The sequence below is a fragment of the Talpa occidentalis genome, unplaced genomic scaffold (genome assembly GCF_014898055.3).
Source record: "Talpa occidentalis isolate TD23 unplaced genomic scaffold, MPIMG_talOcc4v2.1 talOcc4.7, whole genome shotgun sequence".
In the NCBI taxonomy this organism is placed as follows: domain Eukaryota; kingdom Metazoa; phylum Chordata; class Mammalia; order Eulipotyphla; family Talpidae; genus Talpa; species Talpa occidentalis.
The window spans coordinates 123,550,853-123,562,879 of record NW_023605083.1 but is presented as its reverse complement, the minus strand read 5'-3'; the positions used below and the strand labels follow the sequence as shown (position 1 = coordinate 123,562,879).

At 50.0% G+C, this 12,027-nt stretch overlaps 1 protein-coding gene across 1 annotated transcript in view; it reads right to left on the bottom strand.

The window, feature by feature from the left end:
- ITGB3 (integrin subunit beta 3) overlaps positions 1-11,113 on the bottom strand; it is a 54,222-nt gene extending 43,109 nt beyond the window's left edge. Inside the window, exon 1 of the mRNA XM_037491897.2 lies at positions 11,047-11,113. Within this exon, the coding sequence (XP_037347794.1) occupies positions 11,047-11,113 (67 nt within the window). The remainder of the gene's footprint in view (positions 1-11,046) is intronic.
- Between the last annotated feature and the right edge of the window lie 914 nt (positions 11,114-12,027).

Here is a 12,027-nt window from a genome sequence, read left to right as displayed (position 1 = left end):
CGCCACCAAGACCTGCCACCAAGGGCAGTTTCCCTGGAATGCAGCGGCTGAAAGTGACTGACTCATGGGAGTCTGGCCCTGGGACATGCTGATTCAATGAGCTGCTGCTCCCAGGCCACCCTCCCTCCTGAGCATGTGGAAGGAGTTGGGGCCTCTGTTTCCATTCATAAGAACCTATGCTCCTGCTCAGCCTCAGCCCTGCGGACCTTCATCAAACTTTGTCATTGAAAAGAACTAACAACTCCTAGGACCCCTTTCTGCTGACTGTTCAGCCAGAGCAAGGAAACAAGGTGGACTGGCCCTGGTCCTCACGGGGTGGTTGTCAGGCTTGAATGAACTGAGCATCCCTGTCAAATGTAAGTCTGACAGCAGGAGCACAGAAGGCACTTAGTTTAGTAAGTGCTGCTGCGGTGGTTTGCAACGCTGGTGTAGTTGCTGGTTTTATCCTGAGCTCCAAGCTGTTGAAGAAATGAATGCTTGACATTTTTTCCCCTGAAGTGAACAAGTGAACAGGACACTACACACTGAGCTGCAAATGGGGGGTGGTGGGGGTGAGGAGCACAGAGTCAGAAACCATCAGGCTAGTATAAAATGATCAATTTTCAACTTTGGCTTCTCCGTGGAGTTTGGAATGTTAGTGCCCCTGGAGGCAGGGCCAAGAAAAGAAGGCCAGTTAGAAAAGACAGCCAGGACCAGTCCAGCAGTTTGCCTGGAAAGCAGAAGGCTGTGGTTTGGCATATGGGTCAGAGTCACAGAAGCAGAAAAAAAACAAAGGGTGGGAAAAATGGAGAGAAAAGGAGGGAACAAGAAGGGAGCTGGAATCAGTGGAAGTTACAATACATCAAAGAGAGTTATTTTGAGGCCATGTTGTCCAACGAAACAGGATGTCAGAACGCAGAAATGGGCCACCCTAGTGAGCCAGGGGGCTTGGGGAGAAGGCTCAGGCGCAGGGAGAGGTGTTTAGTCTAGGGAAGGGAGGGCAGTCTCCACTGCAGACACCACTGAAGTCTTTCTAACTATCTGCCAGAGACGGCTTCTGGCTTGGGTCCCCAGCTCAGCTACTGACCTTTGACTGGTCACTTCCCACTTAGGCCCATGGGGACACGAGATGACTCAGGGGATGGCTGGTCTTCCGCCACAGTTACCTACTGAGTGAATCACTGAAGAAGAAAACAACCCACACTAACTGCCTATGTACACGCAAGCAGTTATTAGAATAATTTATTAAGGAAGTTAAGCTTTGTTCCCTCACTGTGTGTAGCAGCAGCTCAGTAATCCAAGGAAGGAGAACAAGCCAGGAAGGTGAAGTTCAAGGTAAGACGCACCTGTGTGCTCTGAGCAAAAAGCTCCAGTATCACCCAAAGCCGTAGGAAGCCCAAACTACCATACGGGATGCATCCTGGTTTTGGAGAATTTTTTTTTTTAATGTTCTTTAAGTGCATAGAAACCAATGAAATATGGCATCTAACACCCTAAGGCTTTTGTGTATAATTTCCCTCTACTAATATCAAAATGTGTTTTGGGTTGAACTGTGTCCCCTCAAAAGATATATTGAAATCCTGTGCCCCGGTACCTACAGTTGTGACCTTATTTGGAAATAGGATCTTTGCAGATATACTTAACATGAGGTCATTAGGGTGGGCCCTAATCACAGATGACTGATGTCATAGAAGAGGAAAGCGCCACATGGAGACAGACACACAGGGAGAGGCAGGCGAGGTAGAGGCACAGAGGGGAGTGATGGACCCCAGGGAGGTGGAGGCCGTGGAGTGCCAGTCGCCACGGGAAGAGGAAGAGGCAAAGGAAGATTCCATCCAGAGTTTCAGAGGGAGCGAGGCCCCGCTGATACCTTGATTTCAGATTTCTAGCCTCCAATGCAGGAAATTTCTGTTCTTTGAAGCCACCCGTGACAACGATGATAGCTGGAGCTGAGTATCCATAGCCAATAGGAATGATTTTCAGGAACACTGTCCTGAAATGCTTTGCATGAGTGAGAAAATTCAGCAGGGGGTGAAAATTTTGCTCTCAGGAAAGAGAGGCAAGGAGAGAAGGAGGGAGAGAGGGGAAGGCGGGAAAGGGAAAGAAGAGAAAGAAGGGAAGAAAGAAGGAAAGGAAAATCTGCTGGGGTCAATCAACCTATGGATAAAGGCAAAGCGGTTACTGGAGCTGTAGTCTCTTCTACCAACACACACCGCGGCGGCAGCACTCACCCATTCACCCATTCACTCAAATATTCACGGAGTGCCTCCCGTGCCCAGGGTGCTGCTAGGCGCTAGTTCACACTGATGAACTAAACAAACTCTCGTGGAGCTGAAATTTTAGTGAAGATGAAAAACATAAACATAGGCGCGCACACACAAGTGCACTTTCAAGCAATGGCAAACACTTCATTTTTTTTTTAGATGTATTTATTTATGCATACAAGAGCTGGGGTACAAGCCAGAGGTGGGAGGTGGTGGTGAGAGGGTTCACCAGAGACAGAGTGGGGAGCAGAACAAGCAGACTGACTGAAATACACTGCTGAGGGGAGCAGCGGGCGAGACAGGAGAGGTCTGCGGCGCCATGTGGATTGCTCCCTGGCCAGGGATCCAACTCATGCTGCAGAGACTGCGGGCTGCTTCATAGTGCAGTGCTTAACCCCCTGCACCACCAGGGAGGCCCCCAGGGGCAAACACTTTAGACAAATAAAGCAGGATAAAGGGATAACATCAATGAGAAGAGGGCATCTGCTTTACAGAAGGTGCTGAGGAAAGACCTCCCTGAGTGGCAATTTCAAAAAGATATGCGAACAGGGAAAGAACTAGGGAATGAGGTTTCCAGAAAGAACCCATGATAAGAACAAAACAAAAATAAACAAATAGGAGGGAGAAAGAGGGAAGAAGAGAGGAAGAGAGACAGATGAAGAAGCAGCCAGGGACCAGCACACACAGCACACAGGGCAGCTGGAGGCCATGGCGAGGCTACAACTTTCCTTCTCCCCAAGCCGAGCCGGGAAACCACAGGAGGGAGCTAAGCAGTGGTGAGATGAAAAGGACTGTCCTGGCCACTTGGAAGGAGGGCAGGCGGCAGGGCAAGGGGAGCTGTAAGAAGCTGTTGCAATAATCCAAGCGGCTGGGAGCAGGAATCTAGACTAGGAAGGTAGTGGTGTTGAAAGTGTGGTCAGACCCCAGCGAAGCTGTAAGGACCTGCTGGTGGGTGACACACAGAGCGAGACAGAACAACAGGATCCGCTCTGAGGATCCTGTCCTGGGGAAGTTCGAATGTTCTAGGCGCTGGCCATGCCTGGCCCCAGCTCCCAGGCAGCAGGCCCTGCCCTTGTCAGTGGGGCCAGATCATCTCAGGTTGTCATCTCCGGCTTGGCTCACCAGGCAGCCTTGGCTCACCAGGCATCAGCCCCTCCTTGCACAGAGTCCTGCTTTCTGTATGGTTGTGGCCTCAAGGTTATACCTAACCCCTGAGAACCACCACAAGGGCAGGGGTGGTAAGACAATGCACACTATCACTGTGTTAAGTGGGATCCGTGGCGGGGAGTGTCAGTAGGCAGAAAACCTCAGGTCTAAAGCCACCTTCACCATCCCCCTGGCTGGGTGACCTCAGCCACATCCCTGCATCTACCCAGTGCTCCTGCTAAGGCTCAGAGACTGATTTGCTGTCACATCCCTGTTCACAAGCTTATCGTTCATTGCTCCTTAGGATTCAACAGGCAAACCCAGCCACACCAGCCAAGCACTGGAGACCCCAAACAGCTACTTACTTCCTTTCCCCCCAGGCTCCCGGTTATGGATATAATACTTTCCTTCTGAGTAGTCAGGATTCAATGAAGTAACAGAAAGGAAAGCACCACCGCTAGTGGATGTTGGCGTCCATCCTCGTTATCTTTAATCACTTTCTGCACTAGGAATGCCCATTCCTCAGGGCCAGGAGACAGAGGGCCCTTTGTCTCCAAAGATGCTGTGAAGAAATGGCAGGACAGGAGATGGGAGCCTTCAGGATCAGACCCGCCAGTGCCACTAAATTAGTCATGTGATCTTGTGAAGCCTCTTCACCTCTCAGGGTTTCCCCCTGTTTACCTGTAAAAGTAATCCTGTTGGACAAATGAGCTTCAAAGTGCTGCCAGCCCAGGAAAGAGTGGCTAAGACTCTAGGAGGCCTGGCATCCCAGCCCTCAAGACCCCTCACACAATGCACAAGGGTCCATTTCTTCTTAATGACCTAGCTGACATTTGATGATAATGCTGCATTTCAAATTCTGGAAAATTTTATCAGCATGGGCCCATCTCCCATCTGACTCACGCAGTACAGAGGCGGCAAGGCTATACCAAGCTCTTTCTGAGGTCCTGGCCAGCAGCACCCCGCTGGTGACCTCCCTGGCATCCAGCTGGCTGTCCAGTTCTGTTACTTCTCCTCCTCCACTTCATATCTTGTGGGTGTGCGCAACAGGCAAGGGATTCTATCACCAGTCCTGGCCGCCAGCCTGCCTTGGCAGGAAGGCAAATTGATCCCACAGGTTTTTAGGACTATTTGGCCAAAGATATTAAAGTTTAAATGTAAAAGATTCATGCCCTTTGATCCAGCAACTTTACTTAGAGAAGTTCAGCCTACAGAAACAGGAGCGCAGAGGTGCATAAAAATGACCACAGCTTAGGCCTCCCTGGTGGCCAAGGGGTTAAGATGCAACCTATGAAGCTGTCCGCAGCCACTGCAACACGAGTTCGATCCCGAGCCAGGGAGCTACCAACATGGCGCAGCAGACCTCTCCTGACTTACCCGCTGCTCCTCTCAGCAGTGTATTTCAGTCAATCCGCCTGTTCAGTTCCCCACTGTGTCTCTGGTGAATCCTCTCACCCCCCCCCACCTCTGGCCTGTACCCCAGCTCTTGTATGCATAATAAATAAATCTTTAGGAAAAAAAAAGGTCACAGCTACTCCCTGCACCTTTGTTCGTTGTAGCAAGTAATTGGGAATGAGCCCATTATCTTCCAATGGAGAACTGGTCAAATCAATTCTGGTTTTGCCATATATGGCCCCCTAGCTAGAATTAAAGGTTTTTGGAATAAATGATGAGATGTCATTAATCACATGAAAAGAAGCCTAGCATATAGTACTAAGAGATAATTATCCTGGGCCTCCCTGGTGGTGCAGGCAGTTGAGAGCAGCGTTGTGAAGCTGTCCGCAGCCTCTGCCATGCCAGTTCAGTCCCCACCAGCCTCGGAGCAACCTACATGGAGAGCAGACCTCTCCTGTCATGCCCGCTGCTCCCCTTAGCAGTATATTTCGTCAGTCTGCCTATTCTGTTCCCCACTCTGTCTCTGGTGAATCCTCTCACCCTCCCACTGCATCTGGCCTGTACCCTGGTTCTTGTATAAATAAAATAAATCTTTTACAAAGAAAGAGATAATGATTCTATAGTGAATGTCCACAATGGTTATCATGAAGGGCAATACTATACGGAACCTGTAGTTGCTACATTACTCTATTTCTGAACTGCTTGACTTTCTTTGACAACAAACTTAATTGCTTTTATAAGCTGAAAGAAAATGAAAGCTAATTTGAAATGTCCTTTGTCTTGCTTCCCTTTTGACATTTGGATTCATTTAAATGAAGGCTCCCCCAGAGTCTGTCAGGCTTTCAAGAAACCAGAGCACCTTCAGCATCAAAACCCCACAGCCTCTAGGCAGCCCAGAGTTCAGCAGGGGCCAAGAATAGACTTTGTCCAACCCACTCCCAGAGCCTTCAGGAGCCACCTGGAGAGAGGGTAACCTGTTCTCAACTTGCGTTGATAGAAGCTCAGAACAGAGACACCAGACTCCCCTCCACTTCTGATATTCAAACGCAAGCCTCAAAGGGAGATCCAGCAAAGGTTTCATCTGAGTTTATCAGGTGTGGTAGAGAAAGCAGGGGTGGCCACCACAGAACCAAGCTTTCTCTAACCGCGAACCCATTAGCAAAGAGAGTTAGGGTTGACTACAGGGACTTTTAAAGTGGCTATTGAATGTGTCTCTGGAAACTTCTGGAGCCTCCTTCTAGAGCAAAGTCTTTCAAGTTTGTTTTAAACATCAGAATCTCACTTCCCCTCTCCACACCCCTCCCCAAAAAAAGTAATTTGGAATTCCAAATTACTAATCAGTTAAAGGAGAAAGTGGTCCAGTTAAAGGTGGGAGGGGCTCCTCCCACTTTGCAGCCTCTGGGACACCAAGAGCCTGAGGTCCAGAGATGAGGTGACCGGTTCATTATCACCCAGAAAATTGATGAAAACGCCCGCAGAGCCGAGAGCCAAACAGCGGTTTCTCAGTTGCATAACCTCACTTCTTTTTACACTGTGTTCTTTTCCTATACTAAAGGAAGTGGCTTCCGTAAGTTTAACAGATATAACACAGATTTGGAGGTAAGAATAAACACCACAAGCATGCCATTATATAACACACACACGCCATTATATAAGCAAGGAGAAAACAGGTTTACTAGTGGACATTATAACGCAATTGAATCTGAGGGAAAGTCATAATTTTGCTCTTCAATTCAATTTTCTTATAATGAGTATATACACCATATCTTTTTTCCTCCCTGAATCTTTGAACATCTTCACTAACTAAGAAATGCTGGGGAGGGTGTGGTCTTTTTGTCAGACTATGACAGAAAAACAGGCAGACTTAGGGTGAGTTGCTTTTCTCAGAGAGGCTACCAAAAATTTTAAATGATTGATTAGCGCCAGGTTGACTTAGCAGCTTCTGGTTCCAAGGACTATGACATACTATACATTTGGCCACAACATAACCATTGTTTTTAGGACTAAGAACAGTAAAAGTGCTGGTTACTACAAAATCCTCTTCCATAACCTAACAATATTACTGCTTGGCACTTGGGAAATCTCATGGCTTCTACGTGGCCCAAATGCATCAATCCAATTACAGGACTCACAAATTCAAAGTTGAATGGCACCCCTAAGGTTTAACAGATCTGGCCTCTCTGGGTAACTGCCTCAACAACAGCAGAAGATGGAGACGCCTCAGATGACCTCTGAGCATCCCGATGCTCAGGACAATGTGGATGAATCTCAGGTGTATCATCCAAAGTGAAAGTAGCCCCACTTACAAGTCTCCATGCTGTGTAAACTCACTTATATGACGTGCTACAAAAGGTACAACTGCAGGGACAGGAAACAGACCAGAGGCTTCGAAGAATGAAAGGTGGGGACAGGAAATTGATGATGGAAGAACTAGCAGGAACTCATGGAGAGATGGAAATATGCTGTATCTTGACTATGGTGACAGTTACCCGGCTGTATGCATCTGACAACATTCATAGACCTGTAGGCATCAAACAGACAGATTTTATTCTATGTTTATTGTATATGAATAAACCTAACTTTTAAAAAAGAGTGTCCTTGGAGATGCGGTATACATGGCGAAAAAAGGCAGATTTCATTAATTTTTGCTGGAGAGTTTCATATTTGTGTAAACACCAGCAGTTTCCACCAGAGAACAGGCAGGCATTTCCCTGCTCCCATCTGCATTTTCACAAGTGACCTGTGCTCCACCATGCACTTGAGCTTCCCACTCAGGAAGGGCCAGGGTTCCAGAGTAAGAAGACGAGGTGAGGGGTAAAGCACAAGCCAGCCCTGTGGGCAGCCGAGTGGGCTGATCAAGCCAGTGGTTTATCCCTGAAGCTGCTCAGTCACTCCCCCCATTAATTATCTGTCTGCTGATTCATGAGTTGTGGTTTCTGTGGACGTGCTTCCTGGTTTTTCCTGCCAACCAGGACAGAAGGATTCTTGGGGCTGCAGGGGATGATAACCAGAGATCCCAAGTAGGGTGGGGAGTTGTGGAGGAGGAATTTCTATTAGGAAATTCCAGAGTCACAACCAGACTCCCCTCCCCCTCTTCACTACTGCCCCCTGGCCCCACCTAATGTATCCCCAGGAGGCCTCTGCCTCCTCACTCTTGCAGCGTCCAGGGCAGTAAAGGAGAATGCTGCCCTCCTGTGCCTTTCAATCCAAGAAGGAGGAAAAGGCAGACACCTCACAGAGGGTCCCCTAACTTTCTAACACCCTCAAGTCCAAGGTCTAAGTGGTACAATTGAGCAGAGGTTGAAAGCGCAAAGAACTCATGGTCTTGGCATGTTCTAATATTGTGTGGAATGCCCAGTTGGGGAGCACCTGGCGATCTTCTAGGAATGAACTCCTATGCTAGGTTTCTCAAAATGAGGCCTATCACCTCTAGATAGATGCCTCTTCAGAGCACTCCAGAGATATTTATGCTGCCACAAGCGTGTCAGTCACCGGGCATAGCATATTGAATAAAATAGACATTAGCTTCTTCTCATGATACTGCACACTTGGATATATCTTAACTTTCCTCTTTTTCTAGAGATGGGACTTAGGGTTTTTGCGTGGAAAAAGCAGAAGTGTGACCCTCTCTTCTCCATAGGTCAGAGAAGCTGGGAGATGCCACACCACCAGTGAGGCGTGAACTGAAGTGAGAAAGGGTCTCCTGTCACATAGGTCTGGAGAAAAGGACCCAAGGGTGTCATCCTGGGACTCTGAATAGCACTGATGCCCAAGCAGTAGCAGCTCTTACCTCCAACCCATGGTAAATGCCAAGGATAGAAAGATAATGAGAATGGTACTTGGTAACTATGGAACACTCTTTTGCACCTTTATTTCATCGAGGTATTGTTCTGCCCATTTCACAGATAAAGAAACTGAGAGCCCAAGAAATTAAGTCTTACCCAAGGCCAGACAAGCAGTAAGAGGCAAAGTCAAAAACTGAACCCACCTCTGACTGGCTGTAACCACAGTTGTCCCTTGTCCCATCCTAGAGCCGTACCCCATGTCTCCTGTCTCTCCAGGCCTCTGGGTTCCTGTGAGGCTTTGGTTGACCTGCTTGAGCCTCTATCACACGAGATGCTTTAGCCGTAACTTAAATGGCCCTCTAATGCCTCATCTGTAGCTCTTCCTTCATCCAGATATTGTTCAGAACAGAATGGAGAGGAAGCACATGGACGACAGGACTTTGGTGGTCCATGTGCTAAGCTACCTGAAGGGCGATTCTATCACTCTAAAATATAAACAACGATGTAAACCAACTTACTCAGCAAAAAATGTTTAAACTTATTTTGTTCATAGATTGTGGTGGTGGTTTCACAGATGTATACTTAACTCCCAACTCATCACACTGTCTACATTAAATAAATACAGCTTTCTGTAGTTGCCAGGAAATAAACTCAGAAGGAGGAACCAGCACCCCAGCTCAAAACCAATCATCTTAGGTGGCGATCACCAATAAAATGTATTCTCCTTTAGGTCTTAGGTAAAATGAAAATCTATATATGAGGCTTACAGCAGGGGTTGGTGGGGGAGAGGGATCAAAACAGGAGGGTACAAAGCACGGTGCTGATGGTCACAGGTGTTACGGTGGTGGGAGAACTATGCGGACTACACCTCAGGGGAGAAATCAACTACTGGTCAAAAATACCAGTGATGTAAGAAAATTAATTAATTTTTAAAATAAAGTCAAAACAAAGGGAAAAAATGAAGATCTATATACGGAGAAGTCACAAAATCTAACACTTCTTGGGCGAAGCTAAAAATACCACCTTTGTATGCAAAAGCAGAACTCAATTCCACACTCAAACAACCTTTCTCCTTCCCATTCCAGCCTCTCTGTGGCGCCCACCTGGTTCTTTCGGTGATGAATCACTTTGTGCGTCCTCATACAACTCTGCTACTCTCACCCAAGCACCTCTTTCCTGGGGTTCTGAGGATGCCTGCACCCCAGTCACCAACACTAGGATGAAGCTTAAAATATAAGGGGGAGGGCTTGTGCCCGGGGCCTTATTACTCTGGAGGGCCCACTAGGGCGCCCCTGCTCTTAAACACCACCCTCCTCCTCTTCTGCAAGGAGCCCGGGGTGGGGGTGGGAGGCAGCTCAGCACAACCATCCCCACTGCTGGGATCACCCATTCACACCTGTGATCAAATAAATATGGCTTTCTGCAGTCAATCAGCTACCATCAATAAAGAATTGTTAAAATATTGGTGTCCTGCCTGTGCGCATGCATGACATCCACACGTCTTCACGGCTGTCATCAATGTATTTTTGACGCTTTGAAATGAACTTCTCAATTTAAAAAAAAATAATAACTTTTGCAGGATCTAAACTGTCTTATCACTCTTTTATTAAAAGTGCATCTCTGCGCCCTTGTGCATCCTCTGCAGAGGATCGCCCGGCGGACCTGCAGGCAGAGTCCTCCCCAGGAAGGTCACCAGGACTCGGGGAGGACCAGGGGCAGCGCCCCGGGCTGCGCTCTGCTCGGCCCCCGCCCTCTCCCCAGACCAGGGGAGCCGGGCGGGCCGGTGCGGCGCTGAGGCTGTGTGCTGGCGCCGAGAGACAAAGCCGGGGACGCGAGCCAGATCGAGGGACCCTTGGCGCGGCTCCTCGCGCAGACTTAAAATTTTTCGGATGCGGGTGGGTCCCGGAGCAGAGGCACCGCGGCCACCCCGGCCACCGGGAGGGGGGAGAAGCCCGCGTCCTGCTCCGAGTCGCTCCCGCGGGGAGTCAACCAGTTAAACAAAAACAAAAACTTGGGGGAAAGTGTAAGACAAGGGGGAAAGAAACGTCTGGGGACCAGCAAATCCGCGCGCGCTCGCACGAAGAAGTTGCAAACTCCTCGGCCACGGCGCGGGGACAGCCCCGGGGCGCTCAGCTCGCCCGGCCACCCCGCCGGCCCCGGGACCACCTGCGCTCGGAGGTGCCCGCCTCGCCCCGCGCACCCCCAGCGGCCCCGGCAGGCAACATCCCCGCTCGGGACTGCGGAGCCCCGAGAACCCGCCCGCAGGGTCCTCGCTCCGGCTCCGCTGGGCCAGGAAAGTCCAGCTCCGGGGTCCGACGGTCCCAGCCTGGCCCCGAGCGCCCCGAGCGCCCCGAGCGCCCCGCGCAGGACCCGCCCGCCGAGTCTCCCCGCCCCAAGTCTGCAGCCTTGGCCGCGGCAGGATGCGCGGCGCGGGTCCCCCCACAGCGGCGCGCCCGCCTCGCGGGGACCTCACTCACCTCCGGCACCGACGCCCGCCAGCGCCCCCAGCACCAGCGCCGCGGCCCAGAGAGGCCGCGCCCGCATCGCGTCCGCCCGCGCCCGCCCGGCCCACAGCGCGCGGCCCGAGTCCGCTTTTCCCGCAGCCGGAGGGGAGGCGCGCGGTGGGTGGGACGCAGTGGGCGGGCCGCGGACTCGCCCTTCCTCTCTTCCCCGACCCCGCGCTGGAGAGGGGCGGTGGGAAACCGCGACCGCCTGCTGCCTGCCCAGCCCGAGGGGGAATGATCCGCCCGCTCGCGGGGGAGCCCAGGTTGGGCATCTCGTTCTCAAGGGTCTGCGCCCCAGTCCATAGTATGCTCAGGGCAGGAGCCTGCGGCCCTTGTCCTGACCTAATCCTGCCTCCTGGGAGACACCCACACAGTGTTTCACCCAGGTCCTCAGGCGTATCTTGAGTTTTATTCATTCACTTAGTTGGCCCACCTTGCCCACCTGGTGCCCGTCTAGTCCTTCATAAAAAGAAACAGGCTCCAAATGGGGTCACTTAGGCCAAGCCCCACCAAGCCTCAATACCTAACCTAACTGCAGTTTCAGCCCCTTCCAGGAGTGGAATTCAAAACCAATCAGTATCAGTCTGGAATTTTCTAATCAATACTTCTAAGTAGAACCAGGTAAGACCCCTGCCTTTTTGGCCCCTAAGAGAAGATAACCTTGCCTGAGACAATCCTTTGTTTTGTATTTGCTAATAACTTCCATGCACTCCAACTTCCATTTCTGCCTGTAAAACACTTCTTCACAAGTATAGTAATAATAAATTATATACAACAGATTGTGGGTTTTCATTGTTGAGCGGGATGAGTATGTTATCATCCCTTGAAGAGTTTTGAATTTTGTTCTATTCGGCAGTTATATCACTGACAGATTATTTTGATCAAGTCAAGTGTGATTTTATTCTTTTTTCAGAGATGGTTTTTGTTGTTGTTTGTTTGAAGGGGTTGTGTGTG